Genomic DNA, 20,836 nt, shown 5'->3' on the forward strand with positions numbered 1-20,836 from the left:
CGCATCCTTCAGTGGACGGAGGACTCCAAGTCCACCATATCCGCAGTCCACATCCCAGGCGTGGAAAACTGGGAGGCAGATTATCTCAGTCGTCAAACCGTGGACAGCGGCGAGTGAGCTCTGCATCCGGCAGTGTTTCGGTCACTCTGCCGCAAGGAGGGCACTCCGGAAGTGGATCTTCGCTCCCACGATCCTCAGGCCTTTGCAGCGGACGCGCTGGTTCAAGATTTGTCCCAGTTTCGTCTGTCTTACGTGTTTCCCCCTCTAGCTCTTGCTCAGAGTCCTGCGCAAGCTCAGAATGGAGGGCGTCGGGTCATTCTCATTGCTCCAGACTGGCCCAGGCGAGCTTGGTACCCAGACCTGCTCCATCTGTCCGTAGAGGTGCCGTGGCATCTCCCGGACCGTTCAGACCTTCTCTCACAAGGTCCGTTTTTCCGCCTGAATTCTGCGGCTCTCAGATTGACGGCGTGGCTCTTGAGTCCTGGATCTTGACGACTTCTGGTATCTCTCCTGAAGTCATCTCCACTATGACTCGGGCTCGGAAGTATTCCTTGGCCAAAATCTATCACAGGACCTGGAGAATTTTCCTGTCCTGGTGTCGCTCTTCCGGCCATGCTTCTTGGCCTTTTTCCTTGCCGACCCTTCTGTCCTTTCTGCAGTCCGTCTGCAGCTAGGACTATCCCTCAATTCCCTCAAGGGACAGGTCTCGGCTCTGTCAGTGTTGTGCCAGCGGCGTATCGCTCGGCTGGCTCAGGTGCGCTCCTTCATGCAGGGCGCATCTTACAGCATTCCGCCTTACCGGAGGCCCTTGGATCCCTGGGACCTTAATCTGGTCCTCACGGCTTTCCAGAAACCCCCCTTTGAGCCTCTTAGGGAGGTTTCTTTGTCTCGTCTTTCACAGAAAGTGGTCTTTCTAGTGGCCATAACTTCCCTCAGGAGAGTCTCTGATTTGACTGCGCTCTCTTCGGAGTCACCTTTTTTGGTTTTTCATCAAGACAAGGTGGTTCTCCGTCCGACTCCGGACTTTCTCCCTAAGGTGGTTTCTCCTTTCCACCTTAACCAGGACATTTCCCTGCCTTCCTTTTGTCCGGTTCCTGTTCATCGCTTTGAAAAAGCGTTGCATACTCTGGATCTGGTGCGGGCACTCCGGATCTGTGTTTCGCACCGCTGTTGTTAGGCGGCGCACCTCTCTTTTTGTGCTGACCACAGGTCGGCGTGAGGGACTCTCGGTTTCTAAGCCGACCCTAGCTCGTTGGATTAGGTCGGCCGTTTCCGATGCCTACCAGTGTACTCAAGTGCCTCCCCCGCCGGGGATCAAGGCACACTCGACCAGAGCTGTTGGTGCCTCTTGGTTTCTCAGGCACCAGGCTACGGCTCAGCAGGTCGGTCAGGCTGCCACTTGGGCTAGTCTGCATACCTTTTCGAAGCACTACCAAGTGCATGCTCATGCTTCGGCAGATGCGAGCTTGGGCAGACGCATCCTTCAGGCGGCTGTTGCCCACTTGTGAAGTTAGGTTTCGCCTACTTCTTAGTTTTTTCTATTTATTCCCACCCAGGGACAGCTTTGGAACGTCCCATGGTCTGGGTCTCCCATAGGAACGATAAAGAAAAAGAGAATTTTGTTTACTTACTGTAAATTCTTTTTCTTATAGTTCCGTATTGGGAGACCCAGCTCCCTCCCTGTTGCCTGTTGGCAATTTTCTTGTTCCGTGTGTTATCACCGGCTGTTGTCGTGGACAGAGTCTCCGGTTGTTCCGGTTCTTGCTCGGTTCTACTTGTGGGTGGCTATTCTCCTTCAGCTTTCTTTATCGTTCCTATGGGAGACCCAGACATTGGGTGTATAGCTTCTGCCTCCGGAGGACACACAAAGTACTACACTCAAAAGCGTAGATCCTCCCTCTGAGCTTATACACCCCCTGGAGAACCAGATCTAACCAGTTTATCGCTTTGTGTTCAGGAGGTCATACATCCACACATGCATTCTCATCTGATTTTTCATTTTTGGAAAGAGTTTGAAGAAAAGTGGGTCCAAGCCTGGACCCCCGGCATGTCCCTTCTCACCCCACTGTGTCGGTGGTGCTGTTAAGGTTGATTCCCAGGCTGGAGCCTTACATGCCGTGCTCCTTCACCATCCCTCCGGGGCTCTGGCTTGAAGTGGGATCCAGCACGGTTCTCCATGCTTGGCATGAGACCGGTCTCCATCCGCAGCCCTTCAGGACCCTGCTGGACCGGAGCACTCATCCCCCAGGGACTTGGAACCCTGCGTCTCAGCAAGCTAAGTACCTGAGACGTTTATATATGGGGGTCCCTTGTACTTTATTGTTGTGGGAGAGTGTGCTGAGTGATTTTTATGACATTTCCGACGGGTTCTCTGGCTGTCGCCTGAGAACCGCGCCGATGGTGCCTGCGCGTCGGCCGCACCGCTCAAATTTAGGCCCCGGCGTCGCCGGAGGCCTACTTTCGGTTTCACTGCCCTCGCATGTCATTCATGCAGAGGGACAGCGCGGCTCCGCCCAGCGGCCGTTCTACGAAGGGGAGAGACACTCCTCACTGAGTACATGTCTCCTCCCCTGTGAATCTCTTTGGCCCTCCAGATCCCGCTCTTAGAGTGAGTCCCGCCCCCTCTCTTCATTCCGGTGGCCATTTTCTCAGCGTTTTTCCCTGCGATCACCACTGGTCTGCAGCATCCCTGCTGAGGTGCTTGGGAGTCCGGGCTTCGGGATCTGGAGGGCACACAAACCGCTCCTGCGGTCTGGTAAGCCACAACCTCTGGTTGTGGACCTTCTGTATATACTCTCTGGGGGTCATTCTGGCAGAGCCCCCACTCCAGCAGCATGTCTCACACGAGGAGCAAGGCTCCAAAGCTGTTTTCAGTATGCACTGTATGTAGGCTCCTACTGCCGGAACCGAGCACCTATCCACATTGTGATGCCTGCTCTAACCTGACGTTGCCTCAGCCTGAAATCGCACCCCCAGGGGTCTCTCAGGCTGCTCTGGCTCCTGTGGCTGAACCCCCGGCTTGGGTAGAATCCTTAACCAGGTCTATCTCCCAGTCTTTTGCTGACTCCATGGGACATCTGTCCAGGACTTTGCTGAGCATGCATCAGCCCCCTTCACAGGGTGCCTCTGCTGCTAGGTCTCTCTCAGGACCGGAGCTCACAGAGGATTCATCATCTGGTCCCAGGCCCCGTCCTTCTAAAAAGAGACGCAGGGCTCCCTCTCCTTCGTCCCGTGGCTCGGTTTCAGAAGCTGACTCGCAGGATGAGGAGGATGCCTTTACTGGGGGCTCGGAGACTGCCTCCATGTGCCCCATTGGTCTGTCCGAAAGTGACTCAGATGTTAGTGATTTGATTGCGTCCATTAATTCTGTACTGGATCTCAATCCGCCAATATCAGAGGAGCAACCCTCTCTGGCAGAAAAGCACCAGTTTACCTCGCCTAAGAGGACAAAGAGTGTGTTCTTTAACCACTCCAGTTTTCAGGCCGTTGTGACCAAGCCCAGGGCCTGCCCTGACAAACGCTTCCCTAAGCGTGGTTCTGATGACCGTTTTCCCTTTCCACCTGAGGTGGTCAAGGAGTGGGCTCATTCACCAAAGGTAGACCCCCCGGTGTCTAGACTCTCAGCCCAGACCGTTGTATCAGTGGCTGATGGCACCTCGCTTAAGGATTCCACTGACTGCCAGGTTGACCTTCTGGCCAAATCTGTATATGAGGCGGCAGGGACCTCGTTCGCCCCGACTTTTGCAGCAGTGTGGGCTCTCAAAGCCATCTCTGCTTCTCTGGAGGAGATGCATTCCCTCACTAAGGAATCTATGCCCGAGATGGTTGCCTTAACTTCCCAAGCTTCGGCTTTTTCATCCTATGCCATGTCTGCTATGCTGGAGGCTTCTCACCGCACTGCGGTGGCTTCGGCTAATTCCCTCGCTATCCGCAGGATCTTGTGGCTTCGAGAGTGGAAGGCAGATGCTTCTTCAAAGAAGTACCTTGCTGGGCCCCCTTTTGCTGGGTCCCGGCTGTTCGGTGAACAGCTGGATGAAATTATTAAGGAAGCTACTGGCGGGAAGAGTACTTCCATGCCACAAACCAAAACCAGGAAACCTGTCCAGGGTAGGAATCGGTCGAGGTTTCGTTCCTTTCGTTCCTCCAACTGGTCGTCCTCTAAGCCCTCGGCCTCGTCCACTAACTCAGCCAAGGACCAGAAATCCAACTGGCGCCCAAAAGCGCGTCCACAGAAGACCGCAGGTGCTGCTGCCACTAAGGCAGCCTCCTCTTGACTATCTGTCCGCGCCAGCAACGTCCTTAGTCGGTGGCAGGCTCTCCCACTTTGGCGACGTGTGGTTTCAACACGTCTCCGATCAGTGGGTGCGGGATATCATCTCCCACGGCTACAGGATAGAATTCTCTTCCAGCCCGCCAAACAGATTTTTTTCTGTCAACTCCCCCCTGCTCCAAGGCCGCCACCTTCTCTCAGGCCGTGGCATCCTTGCAGGCCAACGGAGTAATTGTACCGGTTCCCGCCCGGGAACGGTTCAGAGGTTTTTACTCAAATCTCTTCCTAGTTCCCAAAAAGGACGGTTCCTTCCGGCCCATCCTGGATCTCAAGCTTCTCAACAAGCATGTTCAGGTGCGGCATTTTCGCATGGAGTCTCTGCGGTCAGTCATTGCATCAATGACCCAAGGGGATTTCCTGGCATCCATCGACATCAGAGATGCCTATCTGCATGTGCCAATTGCAGTTTCACACCAGCGTTGGCTACGTTTTGCAATCGGAGAGGAACATTTCCAATTCGTGGCTCTCCCCTTCGGGTTAGCCACGGCCCCTCGAGTATTCACCAAGGTCATGGCAGCAGTGGTTTCGGTTCTGCACCTACAGGGGTTGGCAGTGATTCCTTACCTGGACGACCTTCTAGTCAAGGCTTCATCCAGCGCAGACTGTCAGCGGAGTGTCTCGCTCACTCTTGCCACTCTAGCCCAATTCGGGTGGATTGTCAATCTTCCCAAATCCACTCTGACTCCGACCCAGAGTCTCACGTACCTAGGGATGCAGTTCGAGACTCTGCCGGCACTTGTGAAGTTGCCCTTAGTCAAACAGCAGTCTCTCCAACTGGCGGTCCGCGCTCTGCTGCGGCCCCGCCGTTATTCCATCAGGCACCTGATGCAGGTGCTGGGTCAGATGGTGGCGTCAATGGAGGCTGTTCCCTTTGCCCAGTTCCATCTGCGTTCACTGCAGCTGGACATTCTCCGCTGTTGGGACAAGCGGCCTTCCTTCTTGCACAGGTTAGTGGCTCTGTCGCCACAGACCAGGAGCTCCCTTCAGTGGTGGCTTCGGCCCCTCTCTCTGTCTCAGGGGCGCTCCTTCCTGACCCCGTCCTGGGTGATTCTCACCACGGATGCCAGTCTGTCCGGCTGGGGAGCGGTATGTCTCCACCACCAAGCGCAGGGCACTTGGACTCCGTCCGAGTCAGCCCTCTCGATCAATGTGCTGGAAACCAGAGCTGTGCTTCTAGCTCTCCTAGCCTTTCACCACCTGTTGGCGGGCAAGCACATCCGAGTCCAGTCAGACAACGCGACAGCAGTTGCCTACATCAATCACCAAGGCGGGACACGCAGCCGCCTGGCAATGTTGGAGGTACAACGCATCCTTCAATGGACGGAGGACTCCAAGTCCACCATATCCGCAGTCCACATCCCAGGCGTGGAAAACTGGGAAGCAGATTATCTCAGCCGTCAAACCGTGGACAGTGGCGAGTGGTCCCTGCATCCGGCAGTGCTTCAGTCAATCTGCCGCAAGTGGGGCACTCCGGATGTGGACCTAATGGCGTCCTGTCACAACAACAAGGTTCCGGTTTACGTGGCTCGCTCCCACGATCCTCAGGCCTTCGCCGCGGACGCTCTGGTTCAAGACTGGTCCCAGTTTCGTCTGTCCTACGTGTTTCCCCCTCTAGCTCTCTTGCCCAAAGTTCTGCGCAAGATCAGAATGGAGGGCCGTCGAGTCATTCTCATTGCTCCGGACTGGCCCAGGCGAGCTTGGTACCCAGACCTGCTCCATCTGTCCGTAGAGGTGCGGTGGCATCTTCCGGACGGTCCAGACCTTTTCTCACAAGGTCCGTTTTTCCGCCAGAATTCTGCGGCTCTGAGATTGACGGCGTGGCTCTTGAGTCATGGATCTTGACGGCTTCTGGTATCCCTCCTGAAGTCATCTCCACTATGACTCGGGCCCGTAAGTCTTCCTCTGCCAAGATCTATCACAGGACTTGGAAGATTTTCCTGTCCTGGTGTCGCTCTTCCGGCCATTCTCCTTGGCCTTTTTCCTTGCCGACCCTTCTGTCTTTTCTACAGTCCGGTCTGCAGCTGGGATTGTCCCTCAACTCTCTCAAGGGACAAGTCTCGGCTCTGTCAGTGCTGTTCCAGCGGCGTATCGCCCGGCTGGCTCAGGTCCACATGGGTCTCCCATAGGAACGATAAAGAAAAAGAGAATTTTGTTTACTTACCGTAAATTCTTTTTCTTATAGTTCCGTATTGGGAGACCCAGCTCCCTCCCTGTTGCCTGTTGGCAGTTTCTTGTTCCGCGTGTTATCACTGGCTGTTGTCGTAGACAGAGACTCCGGTTGTTCCGGTTCTTGCTCTGTTTTTACTTGTGGGTGGCTATTCTCCTTCAGCTTTTGCACTAAACTGGTTAGATCTGGTTCTCCAAGGGGTGTATAAGCTCAGAGGGAGGATCTACACTTTTGAGTGTAGTACTTTGTGTGTCCTCCGGAGGCAGAATCTATACACCCAATGTCTGGGTCTCCCAATACGGAACTATAAGAAAAAGAATTTATGGTAAGTAAACAAAATTCTCTTTTTTGCACTAAACTGGCTAGATCTGGTTCTCCAGGGGGTGTATAAGCTCAGAGGGAGGAGCTACACTTTTAAGTGTAGTACTTTGTGTGTCCTCCGGAGGCAGAAGCTAAACACTCATGGTCTGGGTCTCCCAATACGGAACTATAAGAAAAAGAATTTACAGTAAGTAAACAAAATTCTCTTTTTTCTGTTTACTGAATTTACTGTATGAGTTAATTTTATAATTTAAAAGGACTTTCTCTGACGCCTCATTGGGGGACACAGGACCATGGGTGTTGTGCTGCTTATCCATAGGAGGACACTAAGTAGATGCAAAGATGTTAGATCCTCCCCTGCAGTATACACCCCCTGGCTCAGCCAGGCTACTTCAGTTTTAGCTTAGTGTCTACAAGAGGCACATCTCTGCAGACTACTGCAGCAAGAATGTTTTCTTTTTGGAGGGCAACGGTTCCTTCGGGGATTGATTTCCCAAAACCATCCACAGGTGGGAACGCGGAGTATCGCCTCCCCGTACCCCCTCCTGCGACGCTGGATCCTGGGCTGTTACTCACTGGACGACAGGTCTCATGGCACTGATTTTCCAGAGCCCAGAGCAGATGAAAACTTCCTCAGCCCCTCTTGCAGGCTCTGAGTTGATATAAGTTCTGCACTAAGTGTGACCAGACTGCCATCTCCACAGGAGCTGAGGTGAGATCATTTCGATTTTTCCAGAGCACAGAGCAGATGAACACTTCCTTACTCCCTCTGGCAGGGTCTGAGTTGATATAAGTTCTGCCAGCAGGCATCAGAATCTGCACACTGGCTCCCTGACAGGAAATTGGAGCAAATGTCACACTGACTGGATGCACATGGGCTGTGATTGCAGACTCCTACATAGCTTCCACCTGTGGCGGGGGAGGGGAGAGCTCCCTGGGCTCAGTGCAGCCGCAGCTGTGGTAGACTTATAGAGGTTTTTCTGTCCACCATTGTCGTGCAGGGCTGGAGGAGGGAAGGGGAGTCCCTTCCCACCATTTTTTGTTTATTATATTTTCTCATGCCTTCTTGTCAAAGCTAAGCCCCGTCCCCTCCAACACTCGATAAGCCACACCCCCCCTCACACAGGGTGCTAGCTTCGGCAGCACATATGCTCAAATGCAGAGCTACACAGAAGATTAGCATGGCCCCTGCACAGCAGGCCAAGGATGACATGGAAATTCGTGAAACATTCAACATCCTCCTTCCCACAGGAACTGTAACACAGGAGGAGGGGGGGGGGGAAGGGCTATCAGTGTTCTGGGTGAGTTATAGCCTTACTTGCATATTAGCTATGCAGAGCATTGCTCCCTCATTACAATCAGTTTGTGGCTCATCAGCCAGGGGCTGCAGTCACATGTTTTATGCCCTGCACAACTACAGCAACAACTGTAAGACGCTGAGCTACTAGGGGATGATAGCACCTCTTCCTTCTGTGAGTCCGGTGCCCCTGTAGCTTACCCCCCCCCCCCCGCCACCACCGCAGCAACCGCTGCCAGCCCAGAGCCTACGGCTCCCAGTCCCCCGGAATGGGCACAGTTCCCAGAACCTGGTGCTGGCTATGCAACATCGTCCTCACACCCCTCGGGGCCCCTGGACAGAACGCAGCCTGATGACACCTCTATAGAGGGTCCTTCTGATAAGAATCAGCCCTCTGCTTCACCGGTTGCAGATCAGAAAAAGGGCATGACCCCCATGGTTCTCCCTCTGGGGTACACAGATGGGGTTCTCCCACATGTTCCGCGGTCTCTGAGGAGCCGGAGGAAGGGGAATGATGTTTGTACCAGGATGATTCCTTGGTTTCAACCTCCCCGAGCGATCAAGCTGCGATGGACTTATTGCAGCAATCAACCAAAACTCTGCATGTGGAAGATCTCCCATCCACTACTACTGACCCTGCGGTCTCCTTTTAAAAGGGTGAAGAAACCTCAAAAAAAAAAAAAAAAAAAAAAAAAAGGGATTTTAACGCCGCCTCGGTATCCGTAAACTCATGGAGTCCCGGTACCCCTTTGGCTTAGCTGTCTCTAAGGGCTGGGCTGATCCGGCCTCGGTGGACCGTCACCCAGCTTCCGCCTACCTGAAGGACCACTCCTGTCTTTTACTTGATGGATCCTCCTTCAAGCACCCGACAGACAGACAAGTGGAGCAGCTCGATCGCTCTGCCTCGAGGCCGCGGGTCCCTCTCCCCTTCCGTGTGGGTCGCACAGGCACCAGGACTACCAGTTTCCCTCAGACCCTCACAGATGTAACAGTTCACATTGCTGCGGCGGCAGAGTACCTCATGCAGGCCTCCCTCGGCGCTGCTACCTGCGCAGTTATTGCTGCCTCAAATACCATAGCCCTCCGTAAGGCCCTCTGGTTCCGATAATGGAGAGCGGACTCGGTCTCTAAGAAGCCTCTCACAGTACTCCTTTCCAGACCGATGGCTTGCCGATCACCTGGACAGGCTCTTTTTTTGTCTGACGCCACGGGAGGAAAAGAGTACCTCCCTCCCCCAACTCTAGCCCAGGATGTTTTTTACTAGACACGCAGGGCCCGACCTTCTCAGCCCTCCTCGAGTCCACCTCGTCCTGGCAGTCTAGACAAAGACCGAGGAGTCTCGTCCTCCTCCATCTGAGCCGCCACCTCAGACCACAAATGGGTGTGATACCTTGTGTCTTCCGTTTACCACATTGAATTCTGGACCCGATCCCCTGGTCAGTCTTTTCTCTCAAACCCCCCCCAAAGGCTCCAAAACACCACGAGGCCTTCTCCTCAGCAATCCACTCCCTCCAAACGGCGGGGGTATTGGTACCTGTTCCGGACGGTGAGAGGTTCAAGGCCTTCTATTTCCAACCTCTCGTGGTCCTCAAAAAAGGATGGGTCAGTTCGTCCCATCCTGGACCTCTAACACCTGAGCAAACATGTGCACGTAAGGAGATTCAGAATGGACTTCCTAGGGTCCATTATTACCTTTATGGTCGAATGAGAATTCCTTGCCTCCCTAGCTATCAGGGACGCGTACCTGCACATACCCATCGCTCCAGCTCACCAAAAGTTCCTCCGCTTTGCGGTTCAGGACTTCTTTTTATTTTTTTTTTCATTTGTGGCCCTACCCTCGGCTCTGCCACAGCACCAAGGGTCTTAACTAAGGTAATGGCGGCCGCCATGAGTGCCCCTTCACGCCAGGAGAGTGGCTGTTCTGCCTTGCTTGGATGACCTCCTCATCAAGGGCTTAACCAGCGTGCAGATCTCTGTGGGCACCCTATCCCGCTTAGGGCGGCTTCTGACTCCAGTCAAATCATCCCCGGTCCCGTCAAAATCCGTCACCTCCCTGGCCATGTCCCTGGACACTCTTCGGGGCTTGATATTTTCCCCTCAAGACAAGGCGACTGCTCTACAACAAGCGGTACACTGCCCTCTACGTACTCCTCTCGCTCCATACGATTCAGTATGAGAGTGCTAGGTAGGATAGCGGCGGCTATAGAGGCAGTGCTGCTCGCTTAGCCACACCACCGCCCACTGCAGCTTGCGCTTCTAGCTGCCTGGGACAAGAGCCCCCTTTTCCTTGGACGAACTTTTCACCTGACACCTTCAGTCAGGTATGCGCTTTGCTGGTGGCTTCAGTCCTCTTCCATATTGAGAAGGAGTTTTTCTCCCCCAAGTGGACTGGCTACTCCTGACCACGGACGTCAGCCTCTTAGTCTGGGGAGCAGCGTACTGCTTCGGGATGTTGGACACCCCAGGAGTCTTCCCTTCCCAGAAAATCATCCTGAAAATCAGCGCGATCTTCTCGCGCTTGGGTCATTCCCCCCTTCTGCTAGCAGGTCGTTTGATTCGGGTCCAATTGGACAATGGAACAGCTGTGGCATAGGTCAATCGGCAGGGAGGTACCAGCAGCAAGACAGCTTATCTTGAGGTCCTCAGGATCCTCACCTGGGCCGAATCGACGGGGGTCTGTGTTTTCAGCGTTACACATACCAGGAGTAGAGAACTGGGCGGGGGACCTTCTAAGTCGCCATGGACTGGCTGCCGGAGAGTGGTTTTCTCCACCCAGAAGTGTTCCCACACATCTGCACTCACTGGAGTACACCAGACGTGGATCTAATGGCCTCAAGGTTGAACGCAAAGGTACCCGCGTTCTTAGCCAGGTCACGTGATCCACAGTCCATTGGTGCGGATGCTCTAGTCTCCTGAAGTCGTTTCAGTCTGCCTTACATGTTTTTCGCCTCTGCCCCTGCTGCTGCAAGTAATCAGGAAGATCAAGGCAGAAGGAGTCCCGGTGATACTAATAGCAGCGGACTAGCCCAGGTGCGCCTGGTATGCTGAATTAGTACAATTGCTCATGGAGCCTCGTAAGCATCCCAGACCTGCTGACCCAAGGGCCCATTTCCCATCAGAACTCCAGAGCCCTGAAGCTGACGGCCTGGCCATTGAGACCTGGACTTTAACAAGAGCGAGATTCTCTCCTGCGGTCATTTCCACCATGTACATTGCCCAAAAGCCGGCCTTCATCTTGTTTTTACCACCGTACGTGAAAACTTTCCTTTCCCAGTGCAGGGAATCTAATGTCCAACCTATGCCTCTGGCGATCCCCAGAATTCTTGATTTTTTTTTTTGGCAGTCAGGTTGCAAAAGGGGTTGGCCCTCAGCTCCCTTAAGGGGCATGTTTCATCTCTCTCGATATTCTATCAATACCGCCTAGCTTGCAATCCGCAAGTCAAGACTGTCCTCCAAGGGTGTTTCCCTTCTAGTTTCCCTGTATAAACGGTCGCTGGACCCATGGGACCTCAATCTCGTTTTGGACGGTATCCAGAGGCCCCCTTTTGAACCTCTTAAGGAATCTCCTCTTGCTCTTCTCTCCTGGAAGGTAACATTCTTAGTAGCGATTACGTCCATCAGACAAGTTTCGGAACTGGCAGCACTCTCTTGCCGTGAACCCTTTCTGATCTTTCATCAGGACAAGGTGGTTCAATGCCCCTTCCGGATTTTTTTCCGAAGGTTACTTCCCCGTTTCATATGAACGAGGACATTGTTCTGCCTTCCTTTTGTCCACACCCAGTCCTTGGGGTGGAAAGGGTTCTATATTCGCTAGACCTTGTGAGGGCTCTCAGATATTACGTACCTAGGACAGCCCCTTTAGGAACATAGGCCTTTCAAGAATGACGAACAAGGAGTCTAAGAAAGGAGAGGCAGCTTCATAGGCAACGCTGGCTCGCTGGATTCGCTCTGTGATCCAGGAGGTCTACCGCTTGCAACTCAAGCCCATTCCTAGTGGGCTGCGGACTCATTCCACGCGAGCAGTTGGCGCCTCTTGGGCCATTAGGCATCAGGCTTCAGTAGAACAGAGGTGTAGGGCTGCGACCTAGTCTTGCCTACATACTGTTTCAGAGCATTACTGAGTCCATACCCAGGCTTCGCCTGAGGTGAACCTAGGTAGGGAAATTCTGCAAACGATAGTGGAGTACCTATCTCAGTAGGCGCTCCTGGCTATCTGGGACTGGTTCCTAGTCCTTGGGTTGCGTTGTTTATTGTTTACCCACCCATGGACTGCTTTAGGACGTCCCATGGTCCTGTGTCCCCCAATGAGGCGTCAGAGAAAAACGGATTTTTGTGTACTCACCGTAAAATCGTTTTCTCTTAGCCATCATTGGGGGACACAGCACCCTCCCTTTTGCCCTGTTGGGCCTTAGTTTTTTTCTGTCTCAGTACTTTTTGTTATGAGTATTCACTCACGTTTTTTGTTACTTGTTCTCCTACTGCTTGTGTACTTAAACTGAAGTAGCCTGGCTGAGCCAGGGGGTGTATACTGCAGGGGAGGAGCTAACATCTTTGCATCTACTTAGTGTCCTCCTATGGATAAGCAGCATAACACCCATGGTCCTGTGTCCCCCAATGATGGCTAAGAGAAAACGATTTTACGGTGAGTACACAAAAATCCGTTTTTTCTGGATGTTGTGATATCCACTAAGCTTGTTTTTTATCTACGGTAAATTTTGTTTCTTTAAAACTTAGAAAAGTGGTTGATTCAAATGTTACGTTTCTTTGTTATAGTTTTCACTTTTTTTTTTACTTTATTTTTTTGGTCTCTTTTGGTACTTGAACCTTCGATCATTAGATCGCTTGTTCATATTCATGATGTGTGCCATATGCTAATTTTACAACATGTAGTAAAAAAGATGTTCTCTCATCCTTAGGGTAGGTATCACAAGAGGAGGAAGGTGGCAGCCATGGGGACCGTCAGCAGGCCCTTGGCTGCAATGTCAACCCATCAATAATCTGGAAGGGGTTAATCTCCATAAAGTATCAGATTTAGGCTATGTGCCCACGTTGCGTTCTGTCCCTGCAGAAATTTCTGCAGCGATTTGAACAGCACACATGCGCTTCAAATCGCTGCAGAAACACTGCGTACTTTAAAGCCGATTTCATGCGGTCTGGATGCAGCCCCTCCCATAGACAGAGCGGGATTTGCATCCAAAGCGCACGAAATAAGTGACATGTTGCTTTTTAGAACGCAGTGATTTGGCAGCATGCAAATCGCTGCATTCTAAAATGCAACGTGTGCATGGATAATGCACAATCTTCATAGATTGTGCAGGGGACGCAGGACGCATGCAGTTACGCTGCAGTGCAGAACACTGCGTAACAGCATTCAATACGCACATGTGGGCACAGAGCCTTAGAGGTTTTCAGATGTCTGATGTTATCCACATTAATTTATCGAATGTAACCTTTCTGTACATACGGTAGTTTCAAGATTAAGTGCTGATTGATTTCTTACTATATCTTTATAGAACTCAATAAAAAGTTACATTTTTTCAGTGTGGCTGCTTTTCTTGCAATATAAGATCTATGGTTTTATTCCTTTTTATGCTTTTGAAACCTTTCATATGTTGTACATGTGAAAAGGGGTTTACACACTAAATACAAATTAAAATGAACAAACCAATAATGATACAATGGAACACAGGCTAGAGTGGACCCTGCCCTTGCGGGCTTACAGTCTACAGGATACTGGGAATCAAAAAGGTCCGTGGAGCCTCTGTTAGGAGTCTCGACACGGAAAATAGCCAGATATCCCTCCGGGAAGGACCTAGGAGGGGCTCTTTTTAGGAGACCACCATGACCACCATATTAAGTTATTAAGTGGCCCCTTTAGTCAATATCCAACTCTTCACGAGTTTATTTATTTTATTATATATATATATATATATATAAACTAAATAGACTAAAAGGGCCACTTAATATGGTGGTTTTGGTGGTCTCCTAAAAGGAGCCACTCCTTGGCTAGGTCCTTCCCGGAGGGATATCTGGCTATTTTCCGTGTCGAGACTCCTAACAGAGGCTCCATGGTCCATTTTGATTTGCATACTTCCCAGGGGGCAATGCACCTAGGATTTCACTGTGTTGAGCGCCTTCGCTGGCTGCCGGCAGTGTTTTCTCAGGCTGGTCTCTCCGAGATCAGTGATTGTTTTGTCTTACAGAATACTGGGGAAAGAGACCGTAGGTTGGGGGGTTGCAGCAGCTTCGGTGGTGGTGAAGAGACAGCAGAGTCATTACAGGCTGTAAGATTTCTTGGAAAGATAGGTTTTCAATCTGCGTTTCAAAGTTCTGAATGTGTTGGATAATCGGACATGTTGGGGCACAGAATTCCAGAAAATAGGAAATACTCAAAAGGCGCTTTGGGGGCAATTGGGTGAGGAGCTTACAAGTATGGAGGAGAGAAACAAGTCTTGAGAGGACCAGAGATTTATTCCTGACACGTTTCTCCCTTCTATTCTCTGCCTATTTATGCTAACCTTTCATCTCTCTTTTTTTTTTTTTTTTTTTTTTTTCCCCGTTAGTATTTCTTTGGATCCATTGTTCCCTTCTCGGTGTTCCTGGGAAATGTTTGGATATGTGAGCGACTCTCTTCGTGCAAATACATCAGAGGAGTTCTCTCCTTTGCACCTCTCTGCTTCTCTTAACAGCCTACCGTGTTCTCTGTCGTTCAGGCGGGAGGAGAGTGTCAGCATTATCCGCCTCATTGAACAGGTTAGTGGTTGCACCTGTATGGATAAGAGCTTTTATGTATGCAATCCCTGCATGGTGCGCTTAAACTGAACAGCTATGCCCCTAGATAAGTCATAAGCATTGGGGAGCAATATTGAATATTTGTGTTGTGCATATCTTATATCAGATACTTATTATCGCTTTGATTCATTCTTATCTTGACTATTGCATCTCTATATTTATGAGTCTCTCTTACTAAACCTTCACCCCTCTAATCCATCCTGAATGCAGCAGCCAGGATCATATTTTTCTCCAACCACTACACCGATGCCTCTACCCTGTGCCAGTTATTGCACTGGTTGCTCATCCTTTTATACTCCAATATAAACTTATCACTCTCACAAAGTCTTCCACAGTTTTGCTCCGCGCTAAATGTCCTCTCTCATCTCTGTCTATCACCTTAATCATGCGTACACCTAATGACGTAAGACTGACATCCTCTATAATCCAAACCTCCCACTCCTGCCTCCAAGTCTTCTCGTGAGCCGCGTCAATTCTTTGGAATGCACTACCCAGGACAATTTGATTAATTCCCAATACCCAAAGTTTTAAGTGTGCCCTAAAACACAGTTCTTTAGACTATCCCCTATTCTGTAGCCTATCGCCTCGCCTCACTAATCTAACTTTCTTCGGCGCTCCATTGGGAGACCCAGACGATTGGGGTGTATAGCTACTGCCTCCGGAGGCCACACAAAGCATTACACTAAAAAGTGTAAGGCCCCTCCCCTTCTGGCTATACACCCCCCGTGGGAACACGGGATGCTCAGTTTTCAAGCTTTGTGCGAAGGAGGTCAGACATCCACGCATAGCTCCACTGTTTAGTCAGCAGTAGCTGCTGACTATATCGGATGGAAGAAAAGAGGGCCCATATAGGGCCCCCAGCATGCTCCCTTCTCACCCCACTTGTGGTTTGTAAGGTTGAGGTACCCATTGCGGGTACGGAGGCTGGAGCCCACATGCTGTTTTCCTTCCCCATCCCCCTGAGGGGCTCTGTGGAAGTGGGATCTTACCGGCCCCCAAACCCTGAGGCCGGGCTCCATCCACAGACCCAGAGAACCTGCTGGAGGAGCTGAGTACCGTCAGGGACAAGGCCCTGCAACATTCAGGTACTCTGTGTCCCCGCACAGACAGGCCACGCACACTCCAGACTTGCTGGGTGTGCTAGTGCGCCGGGGACAGTAGCGCTGCGCGCTGGGGTTACAGTCACTGCAGCTTAGCTGGGTGATTTTATTGTTGGGAACTACCGCACCGGCCGCTCCGGGAGCGGCGGCGCGGCTGGGACTTGTAGTGCGCCGGGGACTCGCGCTGACCGCGCTTTTACGGCGGCAGCGCTCATAAATCTAGTCCCCGGCTTTTGCGGCCTAGCTCCGCTTCGTTCCCGCCCCCACCCTGTCAATCAGGGGAAGGGAGAGACGCTGTTCCATAGTCAGCGCTGAGGGCTGGAGTCTTATTTACATACTCCAGCCCTCTCACTGGGCACAGTGGGGCGCAGGTTTCCCGCTCTTGGTCTCAACACGCCCAGGGCCCGCCCCTCTCCACAGGACGCCGGCAGCCATTCCTGCATGCAGTCTGGCTGGAGAAAGGACACAGGCTCTGGGGGACCCAGACAAGGGACTCTGCTGACCACACACCCGCGTTTCTGCGGGCGGTAAGCTGCACATAAGTGCTGGCCCCACTAGTGCCACAGTGTTTTTTGGTGCATCTTTTCCCTGTACCATATATATTGATATTGCACTGTACGGTCGCTTCTTGGCTTATACCCTATTGCTCTGAGGAGACAACAACATGTCATCCGCAAAACGCAAGGGTGCCAAGGCACGGGCGGTATGCACTGCTTGTGTCGCATGTGGGGCTAATCTACCGGCAGGCTCCAATGACCCCCATTGTGTGCAATGTTCAATCCCTGTGCCACTTCGGCAGCCAGAGCCTATGGTAGTAGTGGCCCAGGCAGAGACGCCTGTGAACCCTGCCCCGGTGACGGGGACAGAATTTGCAATTTTTGCTGATAAGATGTCTGTGACTATGACAAAAATCCTGGAGACCTTGCAGTCCAGGCCAGTTTCTCAGACCATGGACACTGCTGTGTCTATGCTCCCCGGTCCCCCTCAGTTGGAACTAATCCGTACTTCAAGGGGGTCCCAGGCATCACAGGCTGAAGACTCTGACTCGGATGACAGTCCCAGGCAGCCTAAGCGGGCTCGCTGGGAAAGACCCTCGACGTCATCACACTGGTCAGGGTCTCAACGAGAAGAGTCCCTGTGTGAGGAGACAGAGGTGGGTGATCAGGAGTCTAATCCTGACACCGCTCTCAATCTAGATACCCCTGATGGTGACGCAATGGTAAATGACCTTATAGCGGCCATCAATAGACTGTTGGATATTTCTCCCCCAGCCCCTTCAGCAGAGGAGGCAGCTGCACAGCAGGAGAAGTTCCATTTTCGGTATCCCAAGCGTAAATTGAGTACTTTTCTGGACCACTCTGACTTCAGAGAATCAGTCCAGAAACATCATGCTTATCCAGACAAGCGTTTTTCCAAACGTCTTAAGGATACACGTTATCCCTTTCCCCCTGACGTGGTCAAACGCTGGACCCAGTGTCCAAAGGTGGATCCCCCAATATCCAGGCTTGCGGCTAGATCCATAGTTGCAGTGGAGGATGGGGCTTCACTTAAAGATGCCAATGACAGACAGATGGACCTGTGGTTGAAATCTGTCTATGAAGCTATCGGCGCGTCGTTTGCTCCAGCATTCGCGGCCGTGTGGGCACTCCAAGCTATTTCCGCTGGTCTGGCACAGGTGGACTCTTTCATACGTCCAGCAGTGCCGCAAGTGGCGTCCTTAACTACACAAATGTCTGCGTTTGCGACATACGCTATCAATGCGGTACTGGACTCTACGAGCCGTACCTCAATGGCGTCTGCCAACTCTGTGGTTTTGCGCAGAGCCTTGTGGTTAAAGGAATGGAAAGCAGATTCTGCTTCCAAGAAATGTTTAACCAGCTTGCCGCTATCTGGAGACAGACTGTTTGGTGAGCAATTGGCTGAAATCATTAAACAGTCCAAGGGTAAGGACTCCTCCTTACCCCAGCCCAGATCAAGCAAACCTCAGCAGAGGAAGTGGCAGTCGAGGTTTCGGTCCTTTCGAGGCTCGGGCAAGCCCCAATTCTCCTCGTCCAAAGGGACTCAGAAGGAGCAAAGGAGCTCAGATGCCTGGCGGGCTCACTCACGCCCCAAGAAAGCAACCGGAGGAGCCGCTTCCAAGCCGGCTACCTCATGACTTTCGGCCTCCTCTCTCCGCATCCTCGGTCGGTGGCAGGCTCTCCCGCTTTTGCGACATTTGGCTGCCACAGGTCAAAGACCGTTGGGTGAGAGACATTCTGTCTCACGGGTACAGGATAGAGTTCAGTTCTCGTCCTCCGCCTCGGTTCTTCAGAACTTCCCCACATCCCGACCGAGCAGATGCCCTTCTGCAGGCGGTGGGCTCTCTAAGAGCAGAAGGAGTGGTGATCCCTGTTCCTCTTCAGGAACAAGGGCAAGGTTTTTACTCCAATCTCTTTGTGGTGCCAAAAAAGGACGGCTCATTCCGTCCTGTTCTGGACCTAAAACTGCTCAACAAGCATGTGAACGCAAGGCGGTTCCGGATGGAATCCCTCCGCTCCGTCATTGCCTCAATGTCTCAAGGAGATTTCCTTGCATCAATAGACATCAAAGATGCTTATCTCCACGTGCCGATTGCTACAGAGCACCAACGCTTTCTACGTTTCGTGATAGGAGACGACCATCTACAATTCGTAGCTCTGCCATTTGGTCTGGCGACAGCCCCACGGGTTTTCACCAAGGTCATGGCGGCAGTGGTAGCAATCTTGCACTCTCAGGGACACTCGGTGATCCCTTACTTAGACGATCTGCTTGTCAAAGCACCCTCTCAAGGGGCATGCCAACTCAGCCTGAATGTTGCGCTGGAGACTCTCCAGACTTTCGGGTGGATCATCAACTTTTCAAAGTCCAATCTGTCACCGACCCAATCACTAACGTATCTTGGCATGGAGTTTCATACTCTCTCAGCGATAGTGAAGCTTCCGCTGGACAAGCAGCGGTCGCTACAGACAGGGGTGCAGTCTCTCCTTCAAGGTCAGTCGCACCCCTTGAGGCGCCTCATGCACTTCCTAGGTAAGATGGTGGCAGCAATGGAGGCAGTCCCGTTTGCGCAGTTTCATCTGCGCCCACTTCAGTGGGACATTCTCCGCCAATGGGACGGGAAGTCAACATCCCTGGACAGGGAAGTCTCCCTGTCCCAGACGACCAAGGACTCTTTGCAGTGGTGGCTTCTTCCCACCTCTTTATCACAGGGAAGATCCTTCCTACCCCCATCCTGGGCAGTAGTCACGACGGACGCGAGTCTGTCAGGGTGGGGAGCAGTTTTTCTCCACCACAGGGCTCAGGGTACGTGGACTCAGCAGGAGTCCACCCTTCAGATCAATGTTCTGGAAATCAGGGCAGTGTATCTGGCCCTACTAGCCTTCCAGCAGTGGCTGGAAGGAAAGCAGATCCGAATTCAGTCGGACAACTCCACAGCGGTGGCATACATCAACCACCAAGGAGGGACACGCAGTCGGCAAGCCTTCCAGGAAGTCCGGCGGATTCTGATGTGGGTGGAGGACAGAGCATCCACCATATCCGCGGTTCACATCCCGGGCGTGGAAAACTGGGAAGCAGACTTCCTCAGTCGCCAGGGTATGGACGCAGGGGAGTGGTCCCTTCACCAAGACGTGTTTCAGGAAATCTGTCACCGCTGGGGGGTGCCGGATGTCGACCTAATGGCGTCTCGGCACAACAACAAGGTTCCGACCTTCATGGCGCGGTCTCGCGATCAAAGAGCTCTGGCGGTAGACGCCTTGGTGCAAGATTGGTCGCAGTTCCGGCTCCCTTATGTGTTTCCACCTCTGGCACTCTTGCCCAGAGTGCTACGCAAGATCAGATCCGATTGCAGCCGCGTCATACTCGTCGCCCCAGACTGGCCGAGGAGGTCGTGGTACCCGGATCTGTGGCATCTCACGGTCGGCCAACCGTGGGCACTACCAGACCGACCAGACTTACTGTCCCAAGGGCCGTTTTTCCATCGGAATTCTGCGGCCCTGAACCTGACTGTGTGGCCATTGAGTCCTGGATCCTAGCGTCTTCAGGATTATCCCAAGGGGTCGTTGCCACCATGAGACAGGCTAGGAAGCCCACGTCTGCTAAGATCTACCACAGAACGTGGAAGATATTCTTATCCTGGTGCTCTGCTCAGGGAGTGTCTCCCTGGCCATTTGCATTGCCTACTTTTCTTTCTTTCCTGCAATCTGGGTTAGAAAAAGGTTTGTCGCTCGGCTCCCTTAAAGGGCAAGTCTCAGCGCTATCCGTCTTTTTTCAGAAGCGTCTAGCACGACTTTCTAAGGTGCGCACGTTCCTGCAGGGGGTTTGTCATATCGTACCCCCGTACAAGCGGCCGTTAGATCCATGGGATCTGAACAGGGTACTTGTTGCCCTCCAGAAGCCGCCCTTCGAGCCTCTGAGGGATGTTTCACTTTCTCGACTATCGCAGAAAGTGGCTTTTCTGGTAGCGATCACATCTCTTCGGAGAGTGTCTGAGCTAGCAGCGCTGTCTTCCAAGGCTCCTTTCCTGGTCTTCCACCAGGACAAGGTAGTGCTGCGCCCCATTCAGGAGTTTCTCCCTAAGGTGGTATCCTCTTTTCATCTAAATCAGGATATCTCCTTGCCTTCCTTTTGTCCTCATGCAGTTCATCGGTATGAGAAGGATTTACATTTGTTAGATCTGGTGAGAGCACTCAGAATCTACATTTCCCGCACGGCGCCCCTGCGCCGCTCCGATGCACTCTTTGTCCTTGTCGCTGGTAAGCGCAAAGGGTCGCAGGCTTCAAAAGCCACCCTGGCTCGATGGATCAAAGAAC

General features: G+C 52.3%; 1 protein-coding gene and 1 pseudogene across 2 annotated transcripts in view; both read left to right on the forward strand.

The window, feature by feature from the left end:
• The window catches only part of TMEM94 (transmembrane protein 94), a 149,901-nt gene that overhangs the window by 109,352 nt on the left and 19,713 nt on the right, over positions 1-20,836 (forward strand). For both annotated transcript variants that reach the window (XM_075349644.1, XM_075349645.1), the window contains exon 24: positions 14,679-14,868. In XM_075349644.1, coding sequence (XP_075205759.1) covers positions 14,679-14,868 — 190 coding nt within the window. The remainder of the gene's footprint in view (positions 1-14,678; positions 14,869-20,836) is intronic.
• Positions 7,946-8,059, forward strand: LOC142313583 (U6 spliceosomal RNA; annotated as a pseudogene).

The sequence above is a fragment of the Anomaloglossus baeobatrachus genome, chromosome 5 (assembly GCF_048569485.1).
Source record: "Anomaloglossus baeobatrachus isolate aAnoBae1 chromosome 5, aAnoBae1.hap1, whole genome shotgun sequence".
NCBI classification, from domain to species: domain Eukaryota; kingdom Metazoa; phylum Chordata; class Amphibia; order Anura; family Aromobatidae; genus Anomaloglossus; species Anomaloglossus baeobatrachus.